This window comes from Hemitrygon akajei, chromosome 9 (genome assembly GCF_048418815.1).
Source record: "Hemitrygon akajei chromosome 9, sHemAka1.3, whole genome shotgun sequence".
NCBI classification, from domain to species: Eukaryota; Metazoa; Chordata; class Chondrichthyes; order Myliobatiformes; family Dasyatidae; genus Hemitrygon; species Hemitrygon akajei.
This window is the reverse complement of record NC_133132.1, coordinates 92,138,375-92,162,907: the sequence shown is the minus strand read 5'-3', so window position 1 is coordinate 92,162,907 and position 24,533 is coordinate 92,138,375. Positions and strand designations below refer to the sequence as shown.

The window sequence follows — 24,533 nt, the reverse complement described above, 5'->3', positions numbered from 1 at the left end:
TTGTAGACTCAGCCAGGTCCATCACAGCCACTACCCTCTTTTCATGGGGCAATGCCTCAGGAAGGTGACTCCCTTCACTGAGGACTCCCACCATCTAGCACATGCCCTCTTCTCATTACTAACATCACATACGAGGTACTGGAGTCGGGAGATTCACACACAATAATCTGGAAACACCTTCTTCCCATCTGCCATCATATTTCTGTATGGCCTATAAACACTACTTCGTAATTCCATTTGTTGTAGTATTTGTTTATTAGTAACTTATAGTGATTTTATGTTTTTGCACTGCACTAATGCTGCATAACTGCAAAATTCACATCATATAAAATGGGGATAATAAGCCTTCCAACATTCTCTGAGGCACCACAGCAGTACTGCAAGCTTCATGGCCACATCTCACAGCATTCATCCATCATTAGCACATTAGCTTCCCTCATTGTTGCAGGAGATTGTACCCGTATACCTAATAAAGTGTGGTGTAAACTATGTCAGCATACACTTGCTCATTAGTGCAAATATCCGATCAGACAGTTATGTGGCAGCAACTCCATGCATAAAAAACACAAAGTACACTGCAGATGCTGTGGTCAAATCAACACGTACAAACAAGCTGGATAAACTAAGCAGGTCAGGCAGCATCCATTGAAATGAGCAGTCAACGTTGGCCCAAAACGTTGACTTCTCATTTCAACGGATGCTGCCCGACCTGCTGAGTTCATCCAGCTTGTTTGTTCCATGTATAAAAGCCTGCAGACATGATCAAGGAGGTTAACCGTTGTTCAGACCAAATATCAAAATGGGTAAGAAATGTGATCTAAGTCTCTTTGATCATGGAATGATTGCTTGATTGCCATACAGGGTAGTTTGAATATCTCAGAAACCGCTGTTCATTCCCTTCCATAGATGCTGCCTTGTCTGACCAATAAAGTATTGACATCTGCAACAGACTTCAAGTTGAGTTGTCCTGGGATCAAATCCAGCCGGCTCCATGCATGTTTCCCATCCATGCTCAGTTGAGCATCAAGCTAGCAACTTGGCCTCATACAAAACAGAAGAGCGTTAAAGGAACTGCAAGTCTGCTGCCCTACATGCCACGGCGCGGAGAGAAACAACAACAAGGTGCTGCCTTATGTGCTGAGTTCCTTCAGTGTACTGTTGGTGGTGCTCAAGATTTCTAGCATCTGCAATACCTCTTGTGTTTAAAAATCACTTATCTAAGTAGTTTAGAGATAGCTTTGGATGTCCACAGGGCTTATGCAATCTTTCATTCAGTTCTTACAGATGCAGTGAATTAGCATGACAATCTCTTGAATATTTGACAATTCAATGTGATGAAGAACACTGCAAGTCAATACAAGCTGTAGAGGCAATTATCTATATCAAACTACATGTATTTTTATATAACTTCCATTCCTTTCTATTTTGCATTTTTATGTACATCAAAAGTCTGGTTCAATTTTCAACTGAGCCAAGTTTTGAATCATTTGTTCCCAATAATATGACAATTGATCTGTTCTCTTGTTGTTAATTGTTGTAGCCAAGTATGCATTGTCAATTGTGATCACACACTGTATTAATTGTCAATCATTGTATTATAATGTTGCCAGTGCTTGTGATTAAATTTGGATTGTTAGCACTTGTAGTTAAGTATTTTAAATGAGTAAAGTTATCAATATAGTCATTTCATTCATCTGATCAACATGAACCAACTCCTTGCCTTCTCTTAGATAATTTAACAATCATGTTTTGTGGACTGAATATCATGTTGTGTAACCTTACAAGCCTGTTAATTGGATTACTTTTCAATACGACATGATACCATTCCAATACAATGTTCTTTTCAAATAAAAACTGTTTGAGTTACATCAAGTCAACAAAATGACAGTAATTTCTTTTGTCTTTTGGCATTACCTATCTCCACTCATTGTATGACCTCTTGAAGTAAAAAAATCTATCATTTAATCCTAAAGAGACAAATGTTCAGTTCTTATTTTTTTTAGTAGGTCACAAAATGGAATTTACTGCCTCTCCACACTAGACAGAATAGTTTCAAGATTTGGCATCAGCCCTCAGCTAATTTGGAGCTGGCTTGTTTTTGCCTGCAGTTGTAACACATAACCTTTCTAATTAGCTTGCCAATTATTTAGAAATTTGGGTTGTTGAACAAATCAGTCTTTTCTTGAAGCTCTGCCTTAGGTCATCTTCTTCTGCAGAACTACACAAAGTACCTCCTGTACCAAATAAAGTGGTCACCAAATGTTTGTTTGTGGTCCTCTGCTCATCTAGCCCATCCATTTCAAGGTCTAACTTGTTGTGCATTCAGAGGTACTCTCCTGCACACAAGTGTTAATACACAGTTATTTGAATTGCTGTTGCCCTCCTGTTAGCTTGAATCTGTCTGGCCATTCTTCTCTCTCATTACCAAAGTGCTTTTGCCTACACATGTGCCATTCACTGGGATTTTTTTTGTTTCTTCACCCCATTTTCTGTAAACTCTAGCTGCATGAAAATTCCAGGAGATCAGAGTTGCTGACATACTCAAACCACCCTGTCTTGCACCACGATCATTACATGGTCAAAGTCACTTAGATAATTTTTCTTCTCCATTGTGATGTTTTGCCTCAACAATAACTGAACCTCTTGACTATATCTGCATGCTTTTATGCATGGAGTTGCTGCTACCTGATTGGTTGATTAGATATTTGCTTTAACAAGCAATTGTACAGTGTATCCAATAAAGTGGCCACTAAGTGTAATATTCGAATATGTTGCATGCCCACCTGATACTAGTGTAATTCATTCTTCTGGGGAACCTTGTAGAGGATCAAGTGAGGACTTATGGGTGTCAAGTTATCACGGAAAGGGAAAATACCATAATTGTCCTTCATTACTTATGTTTTGTTTAATGTTTCTAATTAAGAAATTTTAGTTTTTTTACAATGTTTTTGAAAGTTTTAAATTTTGAAGTTCAAAAGTTTTGACAATGATCAAAGTTGAGAAATAGATCTTTGCTCACTGAAAGGCATTCAGGATTTCAGGGCAGGGTTTCTACATTCTATCTATTAAGGTTTTTCTGCCCCTTGAGGCCTTGTTTATAGATTTTTGGTTGCTTCATGCCAAAAAGGTAGACCCTCTTCACCTTGTTTCCCAATATTTAGGAAAACAGCAATTGTCAAAGGTGAATGTGGCAGCAGGCTCTTGCAAACATGTCTGGACTTCTATTTTGTTCCCTTATTTAATAATTTCTGTTCTTCAATGGTGTTATGTTGAGCATTGAGCAAATTTTCAGACTGAGATCTTAATTGAGGCCAATGGCCGAAGTCCTGGGTCTGCGAGGTTCAAGTCTACTGGGGAAGTCAGAGGCCTGAAGTGAGTCCACTCGAGGTTGGAGGCCCAGAGGGAGCCTGTACTGGGGCTACAGAACTGCCTGTGTGTATGTAAGTGGGTCAGTGAGTGGTTTGCTTGTTTTGCGTGTTCTGTTAGTTGTTAATGCAAATGACACATTTCATTATATGTTTCAATATACCTATGATAATAAATAAATGAATCTGATTCTGAATCTATGATTATAGTAAAGATTTTAACCACCGACAAAATGTGCCCAAACTGATGAACATTGACATTTGCAGATTTTTCATGTATTCTAAAAAAAAATCTTGATAAGGATGGGCATTATAAAATCCTAATTTATTTTTGTCTTGAACAGAGATCCAATGAGGATTTCCAACAATTCACTACTTGTGCAGGCAGTTATTGTGGAAGTTCTCACAAGATATGATCATTCAATGAGATGTAATCTTTGACAGTCACAAATTCTCTCTAAGTGCTTTAAATTTCTGTCATTTCTTGTTTTAACATCATCACACATTTTGAAATTATTGATTCCTAGTAGTTATAATGGCTACATTCATAACTTTAAAAATTTGAAGTCCCTGTTGCAAATATCTTTTGCTAAGAATAATACAGACCAATGCAAAATGGTTTTGTAAATAAAAGAGATGTCCTGCAGGTTTCTTATTCTTGTTATTGTTCTTGTCCCACAGACTTTTTATCGTGGTTGGCAGTCCAACTTAAAGGTGCATTACTGCCACCATCTGGAATGGACAGATTTCCTCCACCCACTGTAAGCCTAAAATGATGGCCCTTCCTTGTTCTTTACCTGGCTATAGGCCATTCCAGTGCAATTAAGGTGATTAGAGTTTTTGAAGTTTAGTCATTGTTGCATTGTAGAAAATACATTGTGGTAAAATTTATTTTGGTTAAAAACAAGATTCCATGGTCATGCCACAAGGTGGAAGTGGTGCAGGAGCTGGCAGGCTAAAGAATCAGCTATTGGTTTCCTCTCTCATTTTGAGATGGACCACATCATACTAGTTGATCAGGTTGAGTCCAGTATCTGAATATGCTGCCTTTTAACATCACAAGGATACAACACATCCAATGAAGCTCTACAAAGCTAATGGACTGAGAGCAAGTAACACCAATCAAATAAGCAAACATCAAAGTATATTAAACTAAAGGACATGAAGAAAACTGTGATTTTTTTAAAAATTCTAGATATTTGCAAGCTGCTGTCGTTATTAGTGTAGTAGAATATATATCTACCCTTTTTGTTTAATCCTGGCCCAACATAGCAGCATATTGCTGGGAAAACCTCCAAATATGGCAGTTCAAGGTATTGTTCTGAAACAAGATCAGTGAAAAGGAAACTTGTCTTTGATCACTAGCTGTAGTCACAGATGTCTGTGAAGCCAATAGTTCTCACTGTGGAAATCAGCAGTCCCCCATGAATGACTGGCCCTTTATTTTGTAGTTATGTCCCTTTGTTCATGACTTGCCACATGAAGGCATCTCAACATCTACCCTGTCAAGTCCCCTTAGGATCTTGTATGTTTAAATAAGGTCAGCCCGCATTCTCCACTGAAATATCTAACTGACAAGAGCAGCAAAGTTTCTGATCATTACAGTTGGCCTGAGGAAAAGTTACCGGTTAATGCTGATTCACTGAACGAAAAGGAGAAGAACGAAAATGAGTAAAGAAAAACATCTGAAAGGGAGGGGAAGGGGAGGAAAATAAGCAGGAAGTTGGAGTAGTAAGGGAGAGGAAAAAGAACAAAAGAAGGGAATGGTGATGGAGTGAAAGGAGGCAGAAGGGAACCAGAAAATGGAAGATGGAGAGCTCAGACTAAAGCAGGAGATACGTAGAAGAATAGAAAGAAGGAAGTGAGAGAGATTTGGGAAAGAGTAAGGAGGAAAGATGGAAGGACTGGGAAGGGTGATTCAAAATAGGAATCAGAAGAGGAAAAGGAGAGGCTGTGAGGGAGTAAAGAGTGAAAACAAGAGGTGGTGAGAAGGAAGGAGAGAGTTGGCAACAATCTCACAGTAGAAATCAGCTGTGTCCATGATATCAGGACTCAATGCCATTTTCTTATACAATGTTTCTACCCAGACATTCACCCAACAATGCAGTTGCTAAGTTGGAAAAGTGAGAGACTATTTTCTCTGCAAACTCAAAATCCACCCAGGATTTTGAGGTCAAATTAAAGTCAATGTAATGTTGTCTGGAGCAATTCTCACAGTGAAATAGTCCAGGAAAAACTAAAATCCTTGCTGGTGAGGCAACCTATCCCTCATGTTCACATCCCCTCATGTTTGCTCAACCCTTCAATATGATCATGGCTGATGTTTTACCTCACTAACCCCTTAGAAACAGCTTCTTCCACACCGCTATCAGACTTTGGAAATAAATGACCTCTTTCACATCTCTCCCCCGGTGTCCTGTCACATCTTCAAACCCTTAAGGCTACCTCTTCATTTATTGTCACTTTTTAATTTCTTTTTGCATTACTTCAGCTTGCAATACTACATTTTGTTTCATTCTGTTTTTGATATGCTTGTTGCTCTAATCACTGTCATGTTTATTATTAACATGTATTGTTGGCACTGTGAGCTTTTTAGGAGCAAGGAATTTCACTGCACCCTAAGTGAATATGAGAATCAACGAACCAAATTTTATCTAATCTTGTATCCATTCCTTCCCTTAATATCTACAATGTTGCTGATTGTACTTTTACCCATAAATCTCCAGGAACTATTCCCAGCTTGCCAAGCTTCACACATCATATGACCTCTAACTGGTTACATATAGTTGCGATCGTCATCTCTTTTAGTCTCACTGGAATTATGAGACCAATTATACTTACATTTTCAAAACATGGTGTGAGGCACATGTACTCCATGCCAGCTGGACGATCCACACACTGCAAACCTCCCGGGCAAGTGATGTTAAGTACTGTACATGCATTGGAATCTACTTCGCAATTCTTCCCTTCAAATCCTGCAAGAAATTAAATAGCAAGATATAGGTAGGAGAAGGCAATCACTGAGAAGAGTTCAACAGCAGTAACCAGGACTTAATACACCCGATAGAAATTAATTACATCATTTTAACGATCAATGTTAAAGCTCATGCAAAATTTAACCTTTGCTGACATTTTTGAATAGATTGTGAGTGTACTTGTACATTGCTGTGGTTTTTTTTTCGTATATCCCTGAGAAATCTGAGTGTCAGACTGTGCTCAGTGTGTTGTGTTTTTTCCTGCCCAGATAAAGCAGGGAAATAGCTGGGATGATCTCTGAATACTTGTTTGGGGGAATGCCTGTTGGATTACTAGTGCAATCTGTTAACACAAAACATAATAGGAATTTGGAACTTCCTTCCCCCAAAATAGTGTTTTAACCAGGAGTCAATTAAACATTGCAAAACTGAAATTGACTGTTTATATTATGACTGAGAACTAAGAGGTTATGGGACAAGGGTAGATACTCCTTTCAGAAACAGACAAACTATCTGAATAAAGCCCTGTTGGAATAAAGTCCACTACCACTTCTATCCTACTGTTATCAGACTCTTATATGATAAGGTTGACTCTTGACCTCATGATCTACCTCATTATGATCTTGCACATCAATTATCTGTGCTGCACTTCTTTAGGTAGCTTTTACATTTCATTCTGCATTGTTATTGTTTTTCCTTATTCTATACACTGTGTCATGCGTCTAAGCCATTAACTACTGGATTATTGGTAAAATAATACAATTACATTGCTAATATTCCCAGAATGGCACCACTGTACTAGAACACTAAAAAAACGGAACCCCTTCATGTTACGTAGACAGGATCATCTGAATTCTATAGTGAAGAGAAGAGTATCTTGCTCTCAGCTTTGGAGAGAACAGGTTCTACAGCTCAGCAAAGCTGAAGCCTCTAATTTTTCCACAAATACTACTCTAATTTATTTTATGCTCCTCACGTTTCCATCAACTATCCTCTGCCCCCCCCCCCACACCCCTCCAGTACTCAGATTCTACCACTCACCTACAGACCAGAGGAAATCTACAGCAGCCGATTAATCTAAAACCAGCATGTTACTGGGATATAGGAGGGCATTGAAAAACCTGAAGCACCAAAGGAATCTGACGTGGTAACAGGGAGAATGTACAACCTCCGCACAGACAGCACCGGAGATCAGGATTGAATCCATTTCACTGGAGTTACAAACGAGATCTGCAACAGCTGTACCACGGTGGCATCCAAGGACATCTTGCATGCTTTCTTTCTCCAGTGCAAACTGTGCAGTGAGCAGGTAAAATCTAAAAGGATTTTGTTAAATGGTAAACAGGGACACTGATCTAAGCTGAAATCTCACACTTCATTAAACCACAAAAGCCACTTATACAATGGCTTATAAAACTGCTCATTTGATATAAACCAGCTGCACACCCCTGGAGAATGCTCACATATCCCATCAGTTCTTTTCCATGCATTCTGCTCTGCCCCAGTGTTTTTTAACAAAATCACTTCGGCCTCTTAATTAGATGTCTGAGACACCTTCTTACTTTCAAATAACCCTACAAACCACCAGAATCACTGTAGATAGTTTTCTACCTGCCATACACACAGGTCATTATTCCTGTTGCAAACAAGTATTCCTGTAATGAATACATTTAATGCACCCAGTGTCATAGTATGCCACAGTCTGATGATTTGATACTACAGCTGCACCCCCTCAACAAAGATAACCTCCTATATTTGAACCTGAACTACATAAGGTGATGACTTTCCCTCTGTTAGGAAAGGAGGCTTCCCAGCCCATTCCATAATTCACCAAATGCAATGCTTATGCTTTCTTCACCATCTTTCTGTTTTGACATAATTTCACTCAGCAGACTTTTAGGGCAGACAGTTCCAGATTTTTACTACATTTTGTGTGAAAAACTGCTTCCAGATTTGCCTCCTAAATGACATCTTTAATGTCGAGATTCTGGTGCGAGACTATCTGATTCTTTTGCTGTATTCTTTGTTGTCCCTTCAGAGAAATTTGTTTATCGGCTTAATTTCCATTCAATCATTTTTACATTTGATCAGATTATTTTCAACAATCAACTTTCTTAATCATAAACACACGAGATACTGCAGATGCTGGAAATCCACAGTAACACCCACAAAATGCTGGTCAGGCAGCTTCAATGGAGAGGAATAAAGTGTCAACATTTTGGGCTGACACCTTTCATCAGGACTGGAAAGGAAGTGGGAAGAAGTCAAAATAAGGAGGTGAGAGGAGGGGAAGGAGTACAAGCTGGAAGGTGATAGGTGAAGCCCGGTTAGGGAAAAGGTGGATGGGTGAGGGTGAGAAGCCAGGAGGTGAAAGGTGATAGGAGGTGATCTGTCTTCTGTTCCCTTCCTTTCCAGTCCCGATGAAAAGTCTTGGCCTGAAACATTGACTGTTCATTCCTCTCCATAAATGCTGCCTGACCTGCTAAATTCTTCCAGCATTTTGTGTGTGTTACCACTCTGAGTCAGCAGGAAAGTGATGAGAAGTATTGCTAACAGTGCTATTGAGTTGCACTCACTCACCAATAACCTGCCTACTGATGTCTACTTGGGGCTTCACCTGGAATGCTTCACGACAGACCTCATCACAACCTTGGCCCAAACATGGATGAAAGAGATCAGTTGCAGAGATGAAGAATGAGTGCATGCCCTTGATATCATGAGTGTTTTATGAAATATGGCACCATGGAGCCCAAGATAGAATTGAAGCCGTTGAGCATCAATGAGAGCTGGAGTTGCCTTTGAAATGGATTATGGGTGGTTGTCCTAGCCCACAGGACATCATCACCTCAGGGTATCTCCTAGACACTGCTGCTTCATCAATGCCCTTTGTTCCATCATAAGATGAGAAGTAGTGATATTGACTGATGACTACCTGAAGTTCATTTATATTTTTAATATCTCAGCAAGAGAAGCAGTCCATTTGTTCATACAGCAAGACTCAGACAAAATTCAGGCATGGGCTGACGAGTGGCAACTAACATTTGGATCACTCAGGTGTGAGAGAGGTCCAAATAATCTACTCCTGATATACAGCAGCACTACCATAACAGAGTAACCCACCATTAACAGGCTGGAAGTCAGCATTGACCAAAATCTCAACAGCACCAGTTACTTCATGACTCTTAAATGCCTTCTAAAGCAGTGCAGAGCAAAAATATTCAGTTGTAATATTACTATACCAGCTCACTCCACCCTGCAAAACCCTCCTCACCAGTTTCCTGGGGAATAGTACTGAATGCAACCTGATGGAATCCAAGATATCGAAGTTTACAAAACAATATTATCTTTGGAGTTGCAAGCTGCCAATTGCTTATGTAATTTTTTTTGTAGATTCTACTATTTTTCTTTCATGTAAAGGCCTTCAAGAAAATGAATCTCAGGGTAGTATATGTTAACATATATTAACTGAGATGATAAATTACTTTTGAAATTTGAACTTTGACCCACTGAAACAATAATGAAACTGTCAAGTAGAAAGCGGCCTGAACCAAAAGAGAGAAGGACTGTGAGAGGTTACAAATGATGCTGGTGTATCAAGCTCTGGTTAATCACCACTACAGCAGGACATCTAGTTCTTGTACACCCCTTAGGATGGAACCATTAGCCTAGAAAGGACCATGCTGATTTATTTGAAGGAGGCTATGTTAAATGACAGAATTACAGGGACAGTAAGCAAAGATGAGACTTGCATTCCGTTTGATATGGTAAACATAGGACAATACTTTCCCATGCATTTTGCTGTTCTCATTCTGTGATGAATGTAAACTTTTCGCACTGCCATAGCGACATTCCTTCCAATGCCGCTTGATTCTGGTTTTCTCAGCAGTGTTGCAAATAGCACGTAGGTGGCCCATTACATTATAAAATCCTAAATCATGCTGCTTTGCATTTTAGATGATATATGATGCTCTGTGGGGAAATACAGATTGTAATTCAATTTCTCTTGCCTTCTCTTTCTCATAAGCAAGTCAAAGAGGTTCCCTGTGGTTAGCAATGTACTGTAACTGGAATGCCATGATAAGAATGCACCTCATTAAACGTGATGACTTGAAAAGAAGAAGCAGAAAATGGAAAATGGAAAGCTTCAAAGGACAAGAAACTAAAGAGCCAAAATGAAGTGAATTTAAGATGGGAAGAAAATTCCTTGACCACAAAGGCAGTATTTTTGTCAGGCATTCACCAGTGCCCAGGAATGGAGGAGGTTATATAAAGTGTTGGATACAGCCCAGTGATTCACAAGTAAAGCTCACGCCACCAATGAATATATTTACATGAAGCAGTGACACAAGAAAGCAGAGTCCACCATCAAAAACCTGCACCAGCAAGGCTATTCCTTTATTGAGCAGGAGGCACAGAGGCCTACTTCATTCACAATCATTCTGAACTCATTCTACAACCTACTGACTCGCATTCAAGGTCTCCTTACAACTCATGCTCTCAGTGTTATTCTTATGAGCACAACTTTTCTTTTTTTGCTCATTTGTTGTTAGTCTCTCTCTGTGCTTATGTATTGCTTTTCATAAAACTTTATTGTGCTTCTTCTTTTCTATAAATGCCTGCAAGAAAATGAACTGATCGTAGCATATGGTAAAATATATGTACTTTGATAATATATTGACTTTAAACTTTGAGGAAATGGTTATGAGATCTTAGAACATTACTCAATGAAGAACTGAATCATGGAAGTTTAGGTCAACCTTTTTTATACCATGGACCCATACCATTAAGGAAAGGGTCCATGGATCACTGGTTGGGAATTCCCACCTAAAGCAAAATACAGCTGATGCTAGTGGTAATTTTTATCTTTATCTCTTTTCTGTGTTGACGGTGGGTTATTTCAGTGAAAAAATGAGGTGCAGTTTCCAGACTTTCTGTTGGAGCTGTGTGAGGACCAAAAGGTCATAGTTCTTAAAGCAAATTGTAAGAGGCCATAGGGTTGGAGTAGGAGTAGAGACCGGAGAATTCAGGCCACCGATGACTAGACATTCAGGCTCAATCTTGGAGATCATATGAAAATCTTTTGCAAGACAGTCATCCAAACTGTGTTTGAATTCCCCAATGTAAAGAAGACCACATTGAGTGCTTTGAAAGAAGTATATCAGATTGGAGAAAATAGAACTATTATTAGCTTGTAAAACCCTGCTGGAAACTTATCACCCACGTCTCACAGTCAGACCCGAGCATTCATGACACCATTTATAAATTGCTTTGGGGATTTTGGGTTTGACAGCCAGAACTGGGAATTGTGCCAGTCTACCCTCCTGCTGGAAGCTCTTTCACAAACAGGTAGGTAGGGAACTGGCATCTGCCAAAGTAACCAATTCCAGAGAAACTGCATGAAACAACAGTCACTTGCAAATATTACAGAATCTTGCTCTGAGAAGAATTATGGGAATAATGCACACATTATTTTACACTGAAAGTATTTCATCCTTCAGGAAATTCCATCTTAGTTTCAAACATTTGGTGATGGATGTGGTATCAGATCTGCCTACAAAGTTTTAGGGTGGAAGGTTGTGGATCAAGTCTCACTCTGGGTATCAATTTATCTTGAATTGTCAGTTGCACTTAATCTGAATTTTGAAATTTAAATGAAATTCTAATGTTCTTTGGGATGAGAGTTCCAGATGCCATCTAACCTTGCATGAGGAAATAAAGAAATGTTTCCTGTCATGATCCAATATATGGTACAGCTGTTTCTAAGAATAAGATTTTAGTATGAGCTGGGGTATTAAGGTATTAGGCAGGTTGAGAGAATGAAGACAACTTTGGGAGTATTCAGGGTGGCAAATCCATGCGTGAGTGGTTCGGTGATGCATTAAAATTGACAAGAATGTTGCACGGACTTGAGAGCCTGAGTTACAAAGAGAGGTTGGGCAGGTTAGGATGTTTTTTCTTGGACGATATGTACAAAACCATGTGGAGCATAGATGGCATGGATGGACAGGAATTTTATTTCCGGCCCTGGAAATGGAATCAGAAACTTGAGGACAGAGGTTTAAAGTGAGAGGGATAAGATATTCAATGGACCTGAAGGGAAACTTGTTCAAGCAGAGAGTGGTACATACAGTAAATGGGGAGAGCTACCTGAGTAAGTGGTTGAGGCAGGTGCAATAACAACATTAAAATATACTGGAACAATACATGGATGGGAAAGTTTTGGAAGGATGTGGGCTACATGCAGGCAGATGGATGTAGTTTAGATGTACATCTTGTCCAGCATGGATGAGTTGGACAGAAGAACCTGTTTCTTTGCTGTTGGAATCGGGAACTCCCGTCCCAGTGAACACTGGCAATTAATAAAAATAGGATAAAGGGCAATCCGGCAACCAGTTTAACATCTCATTCAACTGAATGTATGATTTCCTCAGTGCTGCACTGGAATATTAACATAAGTTTTGTGTTTCTATCTGCAGGGAAACTAATTAATGAAATCTGTTGAGGCTGCTTCCTGATTCGCTGCCTGGCGTGGTAGCACCAGTACACAGGATTGTAAGAGGCTTCAGAGTGTTGTACGTTTTTGATTATGGGCACGAGCCTCCACCAATCGAGGAGATCTTCCTCAAGAATGCAGTATTCATTAAGGACCCTCACCATCCCTCCTTGCAGTGCTACCATTAGGGAGGAGGTCCAGGAGCCTGAAGACCCTCTCTCAGCATTTTCGGAACAACATTTTCCCCTTTGCATTTAGACTTCTGAATACTTCAGGAATGAATGAACACTAACTCACTATTCCTCCTTTGTAAAAATCATTTATTTATTTTACTGTAAATGATTGTAATTTGTTATGCTTGCATTTGTTATACTACTGTCACAAAACGACACCTTAAATCACTGATGACAAACGTGATTCTATTCTAACTCTAAGAATCTTAACAAAGCAGTTTTAGATGCACCTGCCAATGAAAACAGTTTTGCTTTGTTTCCTCCAGAAGCTGCTGCAAATATCCAATTAGATTACTCCTTAATATTCTGAATCAAGGAAATATACTGTAAGTTAATGTAGTAATTACAAAACACAATTAAAATCAGCATGTTCTCAGAAATTAACTTGTACTTTGATGAAAAATAAAACTAGACCAACTTACCAATGGGACAGTTGCAATTGTAATATCCAACATAATCATTGCAGATGCCTCCATGCTTGCATGGGTTTGAAGAGCATTCATCAATTTCCGACTCACAATGAGCCCCTGGTAATTTGAGAAGAACAGGTATTAAAATGAGTTTCATGTGAAATGTTCATTTCTGCTGTCTTGTTTATATTGCACCACAATGGACAAGTAATTTATTACAACATGCTCTCTGATCACTCAAATGAGCTGAATGATGCACTGATGCATTACGAACAAACACAAAGGTATTTTTGGGCTCACTTTAGGGCTTAAAGAAGGCATGACACCCATGTTATTTCATTCTACAAATGACTACAAAGATAATCAATTTTGAATTTATTCTACAAAGGAAGGATGGGATCATTCATCTGTACTCAAATGTCAACAATTATTTTACTGCAAGATGATCACATTGAAGCAACTCAAAATGGTCAATACAACTCATTGTCTTTGGATTTTAATTGGTAGTTAGCTACTTAAATTGAACTTCCATTCACAAATAAAGTCATGCAATAAATGAACGGTCAGTTCATTTCTATGGTAAAATTGGTTGAGGAAAATCCTTCAGTGCTGTACAGAGATACAGTTTAGAACAGGCAGACAAGACTTCTGTATGCTGCTGCGGATTTCGTTCATAAAATTATTACCATTTGTTGCAACATCTGTACTAATAGCTCTCATTGCAATCACCAAAGCAGTTATAATCATGCCTTTGTCATGACTGGTAAAATCCCCTGTCCTGTGGCATGCAGAGTGGAGATATCAAGAATGAAGTTGATCAGATAGATCAGCATTAATGAGCATAGCCTTAGTCATTCATGAACTGACGACATGACGTACTTCTCAACAAAAAAAACGTCATGGAAAGCCTACAGTTTGCTTCACTAAAAAATTATTGTAGCGGATGGGTCATCAACTGAAGATTTCAAAATAGCGTTAGATACCTGCTCTGGTCATGAAGGTCTACAGAGCCATGGAAAATACAGAGTTAAGGTACAGATTACAGATCTAAATGGTGGGTCCACCTCAAGAAGTGAAGTGGACAATAGCTTATGGAGCAATGACTGATGCATAACTAAAACTGAGAATGTAATGAATTCAAAGTCACCAGCGTAACCTTACTCCCCGGAACAGCACAAGAGTTGTCCCACTCATGTTCGCCAATTTACTTACTTGGGAAATTTAGAAGAAGAAACTATTTCTTGAGCTCTAGAAGCCTAAGACCCTTCAGGGCAAAGGAACTACTGTCTTGCATCCCATCAATCTCCTGTCATTTCCTCCACTACAGGTGCACACTGTAGCCAGCACACCGCGATAACTCAGTGTCAGCCCCACCCAAACTTCTGCAGTCCACCACTAAACTGGAGAGGATCAGCAGGCACAAGGAACACCACAATCCCCTCCAAATCATACTATCCAGACCAGGAAGTATTCAGAATCAGAATCAGGTTTATTATCACCAACATGTGACGTGGAGTTTGTTAATTTAGCAGCAGCAGTTCAATGCAATACATAATCTAGTAGAGAGAGAAGAAAAATAATAAACAAGTAAATCAACTATGTACACTGAATAGATTATTCAAAAATGTGCAAAGACAGAAATACTGTATATTAAAAAAAATGAGGTAGTGTCCAAAGCTTCAAAGTCCATTTAGGAATCAGATGGCAGAAGAGAAGAAGCTGTTCCTGAATCGCTGAGTGTGTGCCTTCAGGCTTCTATATCTCCTACCTGATGGTAACAGTGAGAAAAGGGCATACCCTGGGTTCTGGAGGTACTTAATAATGGATGCTGCCTTTCTGAGACACCGCTCTCTAAAGATGTCCTGGGTGTAGGCTCGTACCCAAGATGGAACTGACTGGATTTACAATCTTCCACAGCTTCTTTCGGTTCTGTGCAGTAGCCCCTTCATACCAGACAGTGATGCAGCCTGTCAGAATGCTCTCCACAACTACAGAAGTTTTTTAGTGTATTTATTGACATGCCAATTCGCTTCAAACTCCTAATAAAGTATAGCCGCTGTCTTGCCTTCTTTATAACTACATCAATATGTTGGGACCAGGTTAGATCCTCAGAAATCCTCACTGTCAATGGGTCTAAATCCTGCAACTTTCTGCTCCAAGTGCTTTCAAAGAGACTGCAACAGTTCAAGAATGGGCTTCAGCGACAGGTTACTATCGATGCAATGCTCCTCAGACAGGATGAAGAGGTCAATACTCCCCAATGCCATTAGGCTTTACAATTCTACCGCCAGGACTTAAGAACTTTTTAAAGCTATTATTAATGCTTTTTGAGATGGTGATTTAGATGCATATCATATTTTTTTTTACTGAGTTAAGTATTGTATGTAATTAGTTTTGCTACAACAAGTGTATGGGACATTGGAAAAAAAAAAGTTGAATTTCCCCATGGGGATGAATAAAGTATCTATCTATCTATCTACTCTTAACTTTTGAAGGGCATTTAAGGGTGTACAATAAATACTGGCCTTACCACTAATGCCCAGAACTTTAAAAATCAATCAATAAAAAGAAGTTTGTATTTTTTTCTAAACAGCCTTTGTTTGCTGAGTAAATAATTTCATCCTCTCTCGCTATGATCTTACCCTACAAGAAAAAGAATTGTGACTGATTATTGGATAGAATAATTCTGGCAAAAGTTAAGGTTGTTTAAAAGGTTCAAAGTGCAGAGAAAATTTGCATGGCTGCTGCAGGCTTTGAGCAACTGAGTTAGAGGGAAATGTTGAAAAGGTTAGGACATTATTCCCTTGAATGTAGGAAATTGAGGGCAAATTTGGTGGAAGTATACAAAATTATGAGGGGTACAAGCTTTTTCCCCTGAGGTTGGGCGAGACTAGGTCAAGAGGTCTTGGCTTAAGGGTGAAAGGTGAAATGTTTAAGGGGAACATGAGGGGAAACTTCTTCACTCAGACAGTGGAGTGAGCTGCTAGCCAAAGAGGTGGACACAGGTTGGATTTCAACAGTTAAGAGAAATTTAAGATGGTAAAAGGATTGGAGGGGTATGGAGGACTATGGTCCAGGTACAGATAAATGGGACTAAGCAGAGTAACAGTTCAGTAGTTACTAGATGGGTCAAAGGGCCTGTTTCTATGCTGTGCTTCACTCTATGATTCTATGACACTACATGCCTGAAAAAATACTCAAGGTTTTAAAAAGGAATGTTGCTTGATTAAAGCTCCCATGCCAGGATATTGCATGTGTAATCCTGAGGTGTAAAGACTGGCATGAGTCACCAACTAACCCTTGGTCACAGATCCTCATCCACAGATCACCTGCTTGGACTCGAGCTGTTATATTTTCAATGACTCCTTCCTATCTGCAGGCTGACAGTCTGTGTTATCTATCAGAGCTATGAAGAATGGCTGCTTTGCTTTGGTTCTTCATTCATATTCCTTCTGGTACTGGAGGTTATTCAGCCCAAGTCATTGTCACATCTCACAGCAAACCTCTAATGCATCCACCAAAGAAGGAAGCACCTGAATGATTATCTATCTCAAGGATGTTCAGGCCATAAGTAGAGTTAAAGAAAAATTACATTTTTAAATTGAATGTTATAAGGAGGATTCTCTAATCAGTTGTCTTGGAAACAACTTGCCAAACTGCTGCAAACCCCAAATATGAAATTTTGTGTCACTACAAAGAAATCATAATTAAGTCATGCTCATTGTTCCTTGGCCTAAGTTACTCTTGCAACTAAGCACTTCACTTCATGCATGGAATCCTACAGACACCTTCGAAAAATATATTAAAACACTGTCAACAACACTAGTACTCACGGTCTAAGAATATCCACTTGCCAAATTGCAAGTACTAATAAATCAAACACATAAATAAAAATATAAATGCGCTTTAGAAGTTTTATATACATTTTTAAGAATTAATTTCTTGATAAATCACAACACACAAATACAAACGTAATACTGAAAAATTATAGCAGGTATATTGACTTAAAATAAAAATAATTCTGAATTCTGAATGCTGCCCAGTCTCATGTCATTCAGACTGGAAATACTTTCTGCCGTGTTAATAATATGAAAATCTCATTAATGAAATGTCGAGCATGCTTTTTAAGATATTATCAAATAATTATATTTGGGCTACTGATAGGTAATATATGGATATTCTGATTATAAATATAAACTCTCAGAGGCCACTTTACAAGGTACCTCCTGTACCTAATTAAGTGGTCATTGAGTGTATGGTCATAGTCTCTGGCTGTAGTCCATCAACTTCGAGGTTCGACACATTGTGCAGTCAGAGATGTGCTTCTACACACTACCATTGTAATTTGTGGTTATTTGAGTTACTGTTGCCTTCCTGTCAGCTTCAACCAGCCTGTCCATTCTTCTCTGATGCCTCTCATTAACAGGGCATTTTTGCCCACAGAGCTGCCACTCACTGGATGTTTTTTTTTGCACACCATTCTCTGTAAACTCTAGAGACTGGTGTATGTGAAAATCCCAGAAGATCAGCAGTTTATGAGATACTCAAATCACCCCGTCTGGAACCAATAAGCATTCCACAATCAAAGTCACGTAGGTCACATTTCCATAAGACCATAAGATATAGTAGCAGAATTAGGCCATTTGGTCTATCGAGTCTCCTCCAGCATTTAATCATGGCTGATCGATGTTTCCTCTCTGCCCCAATCTTCTGCCTTCAGACATTTCAGTTTCCCAAGAACAGTCTGCCTAGTGCTCTTTCCCAATCAATTTTGGTCAGCTTATCTTCGGTATCAACAACAACTTAACCTTCTTGCCATGTCTGCATGCTTTTATGCTTTAAGTTGCTGCCACCTGATTGGTTGATTAGATATTTGCATTTAATAATCAGGTATATAGGTAAACCTAATAAAGTAGCCACTGAGTGCATATATATTAGTTCATAAAAGATTTTACATTACTGAGTACATGAATATATTTTCTCTCATATGGTTGAGTTTGAACCAAAACTTCATCCAGAAATTCAACTCAAAGATGCAAGAGATTTGTACCTGATTGGCCAACAGCTCTCATATGTAAATTTTATGGAGATAAATTTGGAAAACTAGGTCCAGGCTCAGAGTTGCGGTGATTGACTTTATTTTTTTCTTCACACAATCTAGCTTAATTTACATAAAATATCTTAGAATACCAAGATATTTTCAAGTAAATCAAGCAGGATTGAAGAGTAACGAATATTTTAACGTGATCCTGTGTAATGTTAAGCTCACTCTAGAATCCCAATGAGTTGAACAGCCCTTCTCACCTTTGGCATTTGCAGTATCTCTTAATTAAGTCAGCCATGACCTGGCCTTGGGATCTCCAATATATCTATTCTTAGTGTGCTTGGTTAGTTCCAATAGCAGAGCACCTTCTTTCTGTAAGGTGATTGCTGTTCTAATTTGTTCAAACAAAAATGCAGTTGCTGCATGACTAATTCTCACTTAGAATTTAAAAATATCAGGGATACAAAATTGAAGATTCTGAGTAGAATTCAAACAAAATTCTGAGCATCTGAAGTGTAGTTTAATGTCAATGCTTGTCTCACACAGAAACCTCGAGTCCACCAGGTGGAAACAAGACCTAACTGCAGTGCAAAGATAATAACATTTACAAGGACTGCTGTCCCAAGAAAGCAGCATCTACCTTCAAAGACCCCCACCACCCAAGCCATTCCCTCTTCTCACTACTACCATTGGGTAGGAGGTACAGAAACCTTAGATCCCACAGCTCCAGGCTCAGGAACACTTACTACTCTACAGCCATCAGGCTCCTGAACAGGTGCGCATAATTTCATTCACCACTGCTCCGAACTGATTCTGTTACCCCCATAGACTCACTTTTAAGTACTGTTTATAGCTCATGTTCTCAGAATTATTTTTACTTGTTCAGCTTGTCTTCTTTTGCACATTAGATGTTTGAGAGTCTTTGCTTATTTTTAATTTTCGAACATTCTATTGTATTTCTTTTTTCCTGTAAATGTCTGTAAAAAATGAATCTCAAGATGGTATGTGGTGGCATATACAGTACATTATTCAATAATAAATTTAACTTTGAACTTTTGCACCTGAATTATAGAGACAGAGGCAATCAGTCTCTACACAGGAGGTGCACGTGTACAGTAACACTGATAAATCCAGTATGGAATTCAGGAGAAATATCTTCACTAGAGAGGTGAAACTCTGGAAACCCCTACCTACATCATGGAACAAAGATATATTGATGGAATGCAGATATATTGAATGAGAGCTTAGATTTGCAAGATGGAGGAAGGAGTATTAAGAAATGTTGATAGAATGAGATGAAAAGGGATGGGAGGAGGCATGGGTAGAACTTAACTGCTGATATAAACCAGCTGAACTGTGTAATCCATTTTTGATTGTGAAGACTTAGGAACTATTACAACCTTGGCTCTCAGGAAATAATGCAAAGGAGTCAGGCCACAACAGGAATTTCAAAACCTAATATATTTTTTAAATTAAAGCTAAAGTGAAGTGAAAAATGGTGATGTGTGGTGTGGTAGTGCTGGCTGCTGAATGGGGGAGAGAGAGAATAGGAATGGTCTTGTCTATAAGCAGTCCCCAGCAGGTACTGGCAATGGAAGGATAGTTGCAGGTGTCCCAGGGAATTGTAACACAGATTAAAGGCCAGGAAATAGACAGGAAAATAACAACTCTATCCTGAAGAAGGTTGCTCTGGGCAACCTAAGGCTGTTGCAGTAATGCATACAGCATTTTTAAAAAGGATAGTAGGCGTAAGCAGACACCAGGTACACTTACAACCTCAAAAGGACATCGGTTGGCACGTTGTCACTTTCACAGATGTGGCAAAGCATCAGGTCATACCCCTGCAGGAATAAACTTCACTGCATTAAACACTTGTTAGAATTCCTCATGCTGTGGAGGAAGGGTTATGGTCTGTATACACAATGAGTGGAGAATTGGAAAAAATATAGCCATCAAAATGATTCCGGGCAATAATAAGGGCTAAAGCCTCCTTCCCTATTGTGGAGTACAGCTTCTGATGGACCTCAAATAGCACACAGGATGCTCCATGCCCAATGAATTATTTTAGAGGAGCACAGCCCCCCAACATCAACATCACTAGCATTACAGCTAGCTTAAAAGGCCTGTTGATTTCAGGAGCTACATGGACAGGAGCACTACTCACCAATGCCTTCAAATTCTCAAAGGTATACTGACATGTCTCTGTCCAAACATAATGGACACTGGGACTGAGCAGCTTAGCTAAGGGTGTAGCAACAGTTGAAAATTTTTTGCAAAAACTTGTATAGTAACCTGCCATTTCAAGGAGACGTTTCAGCTCTTTCTGGGATGCTGGCACATCAAGATTCACAATGGCCTATACTTTAGTTTCAACAGGGCAGAGTTGACCATGGCCTTCAACCTTACCCAGGTAGGCAACTGTAGCTTGCCCAAATTCACACTTGGGAGAGGGTCTGGTCTAATTTACAGCCATTAGCTGCTTGAACATTGCCTCTAACCGGGCTTTATGTTGAGACCAGATAGAGCTGTAAATGACCAAATCATCAAGGTAAGCTTCACAACCTCCAACTCCTTCCAGCCCCTTACTGACCAGATGCTGAATATGTCAGCCTGTTTTATCCAGTCAAGCAAAAGTGACCTTTAATGCAGAACAAATATCTTCATCCGCAGCATTAACCCACCTTTCACATTCTCCTCAACCTTCTCCATCTTTCTGTGTTATGGACCACTCAGGTGTATTTTTTTAGTTTCTGGGATGAGTGGCTAAATGATAAGGGGAGACTGAACCCAACAGGTCAGACTCCCTCATGGACACATATGCAATTTTGAGTCAGATGCTGAGAAGCTGAAACGGGGACAGAGTCTCAGGATAATTGGTCAGTCCCTTAAGTATTATATGATGAAGAATTTATTGTTCCGGATTTAAATATCTTTGGAGTTCTCTGTCTCACAGGGAACCAGTGGAGGATTAATTGTTGTATTTTTTCTCAAAAAAAGATCGATAGGCTTCTGGATGTTAAGGAAATCAATTGAAGAGGGAACAGAACCAAAACAAGGTGCTAATGTAGCTAAGGTTGAACATGATCTTAATGAAGTCCAGAACTATTGCTACTTCCTCTAGATGCTAACCACTGAGTTTAGTTTGGACTGAGATTGCAGATCTGGTCACTACCAGGGAATGAAAGGTCAGGCTTTAGTGTGTTATTGAAAACAAAGTTCAGAATAACCATGATCACACTGAGTGGCAAATCAAATTCTAGAGGCCATATAGCTTTTTTTCTATTACTTATGTTTATTATTCTCTACCAGCAGAAATTAATTTAAATTGCAGTCAGTGAAAAATGCCTTTGTTGCATCAGTCCTTCAGGACTGGAAGAATTGCCCTTTGAAGAGGTATGGGTTTTCCGTGTACTGTATAGCAAGAGCTTTTCATGGAGATTTGCAACTGAATTAACCAACAATGGGATTAAGGTTTATCTGTTCATTTCATGGACATAAACACTTCACATGGTATATTATTCATAATGTCTTAATATTGAGAGTTAATTAAAGCAGCACCTCCAGCTTTCAATGGCTGTCAATCCTTTCTGATATGCAGAAGTTTCCATCCAAGTTGTATTATAACACATTTTTTTCTTCTGTCCTTAGAGGTAAGTCAATTATCATTTTTTGTGTTTCATTTTTGCTTCAACCATACAATTATTTTGCCATATGAAATTAAAATGATTCAGATATGACATTCCAACATAACACAGCAGCACGAGTTTGTTCAGTCTTTCTTTCCAGCTAACTAAAAGAATGTTTCCAACGGGGAAATGTAGAGATTTTTACAATGGAAATTGCCCTTAATGTTGTAATATCTCTGGCATTTTTGTGCTTGGATTGGACTATCATCTGGATATCAGCAATATTTTGGCTTAATTTCTGCTCACGTGTAGACTTCTCTTCATGATTTATCCCGTCATGCCAGGAACTTGACTGATTCATTCTGCAACAGGCAAAGTTCTTCATGAGGCTAGTATCAATAGAAGGGCAGAGATAAAGAAATGAATGGCTCTGGTGTTGCTTTTAAATACACTGTTAGGGAGCTTAAGTTTGATTCTTTTATTTGGGACTGATATAATGTTTCAGGTGAGTCATTTCTCCCAACTACCACAGCCCAAAATAAAAATAACTAATACTGTGTTCTTAACAATATTCCTTTGCCAACGGGAGAATTTTGAAAATGGTGAGGTGGTTGCAAGATAAAAGGGGGCTCTTTAAAGCTATGGTGCATAGGATTTTTTTTCCCCCACAGAACTCGCTATGAATATTGCAGAGGCTGGCAATTAAAGAGGAGGGAGATTAATTTTTGAAAGATCAGGAAATTGAGGACAATTTAGAACTGCCAAAGAAGAGGAGTTGAATCCTGGAACAGATCAGCCATGATGATATTGAAAAGTAATGAAGGATTGAGAGGTCAGATCTCTCAAGGATTGAGAGGTCTTGCTCCTACTTTCTTATGTCCATGTGCCTGGGTGAGCATAAGCTCCCCGAGCTGGACCTTAAAGATCTCATCAATGTTATTACCTCTGGCAGCACAGAGATACAGCTAGCGGAGCTGCAGACATACAGTTTCAGAGACCCAGGTTCAATCCTGATCCTCTGATTGTGATTGCACACTTTTCATGCAACTGTGGCTTCCTCTCACTTCCCAAAGACATGCTGGCTGATAGGTTGACTAGCTTGTAGGCGAGCAATAGAATCTGAGGGCAAGTTGACAAGAATGTGGGGAGAACAAAAGATGAAATTAATGTAAGATTAGTGTAAATGGGTGGTTGATGCTCTGGTAGTGAGGTCCTTGTTGGTTGAAGGTCCTGCTTCCATGATATACCTATGACTCACCTAGGTTTGGCAATTTATGTTGTAAGTACTCGATTCATTGACTTGAAACTTGTCCTAGAAAAAGACCCAGAACATGCATTAGTCCTTAGCATGTTTCCAACCTTTTTGTCTGTCTTGGCCAGCTTTCTATTATGATTGTGCCAACCATCCCCTGATTAGGGATGGAAGGCAATTATATTACAAAGCTTAATTAGGCAAATGTATAGAAAGAGTTAAGTTGGGGTAGTAGCATATGATTCAGAACGTACTGTATCTATGCTACCATCATAATGTTCCCTCCTTAACTTCTCAAGAATTGATATCACATTTCCCAAGGGTAGAATAAATGAGGAAATCATTTTAACTGTTGATTTTGAGAATTTATTAATTTCTGTTTTTCTTTCTCTATAAAGCACATTTTTTGTCTGTTACCACTAATTATTGATTCCAAAATTGCACTGGATGCATGTACATTAATTTATAATTTAGCTCACTGCAGACTCCTTGCTGGTGAGTGGATTATCTTGTGGATAGCTAGTCCTTGCAAGAAGTAGGAAGCCTGTGTACTGCAGGTTGTAATGTCAAATCAGTCTGAAAAGTTGGCTCAAACTTGAGTCCTCTTTAAATCCAAGCCAAGTTCTTTCCTTTTCCCTTGTGTTGTACTATTTCATTCCTTCTCTGATTATTGTCACCTTGTCATGGTGGAGAGACTTGTGAATTCCTCAGATGTTGAAAGCAATGCCAGCTGGAGTTCAGCTCCTGGTAATGATCACCCAGGAAGGTCAACAGGGAGTTTCCAGATGAAGAGCAATCAAATCAAAAAAGCAATCCAAACAAGACCTTAATGGTGAAGCAGGCAGAAGACGATGACACATCACAACAGCAGTGAATGTGGAAGAAAGTGGCAGCAGTGAAAGGTCCCCAGTTACTTTGGATGCCATGCCACTGGACTTTGACCCCGATCTATCAAGGACTGTGTGCTGGCTGTCCATGCATCAGTCTCCCCACATTATCAAAGTCACGCATAGACATTCTCCATTAAGGGAATAACACCTTGGGAGAACATCATTTTCAACGAGTATTCACAGTACTAACACTATTTTATTCTTAACTTTTTTTCTCTAGATATTAAAAAGTAAGAGCATTGGAC

The 24,533-nt window shown here is 39.1% G+C and overlaps 1 protein-coding gene across 1 annotated transcript in view; it reads right to left on the bottom strand.

Annotated features, from left to right (window-relative positions):
* The window catches only part of eys (eyes shut homolog), a 1,854,977-nt gene that overhangs the window by 1,431,148 nt on the left and 399,296 nt on the right, over positions 1 to 24,533 (bottom strand). The window contains exons 7-8 of the mRNA XM_073056513.1: positions 13,489 to 13,593; positions 6,207 to 6,340 (exon numbers count right to left, since the gene is read on the bottom strand). Coding sequence (XP_072912614.1) covers positions 6,207 to 6,340; positions 13,489 to 13,593 — 239 coding nt within the window. The remainder of the gene's footprint in view (positions 1 to 6,206; positions 6,341 to 13,488; positions 13,594 to 24,533) is intronic.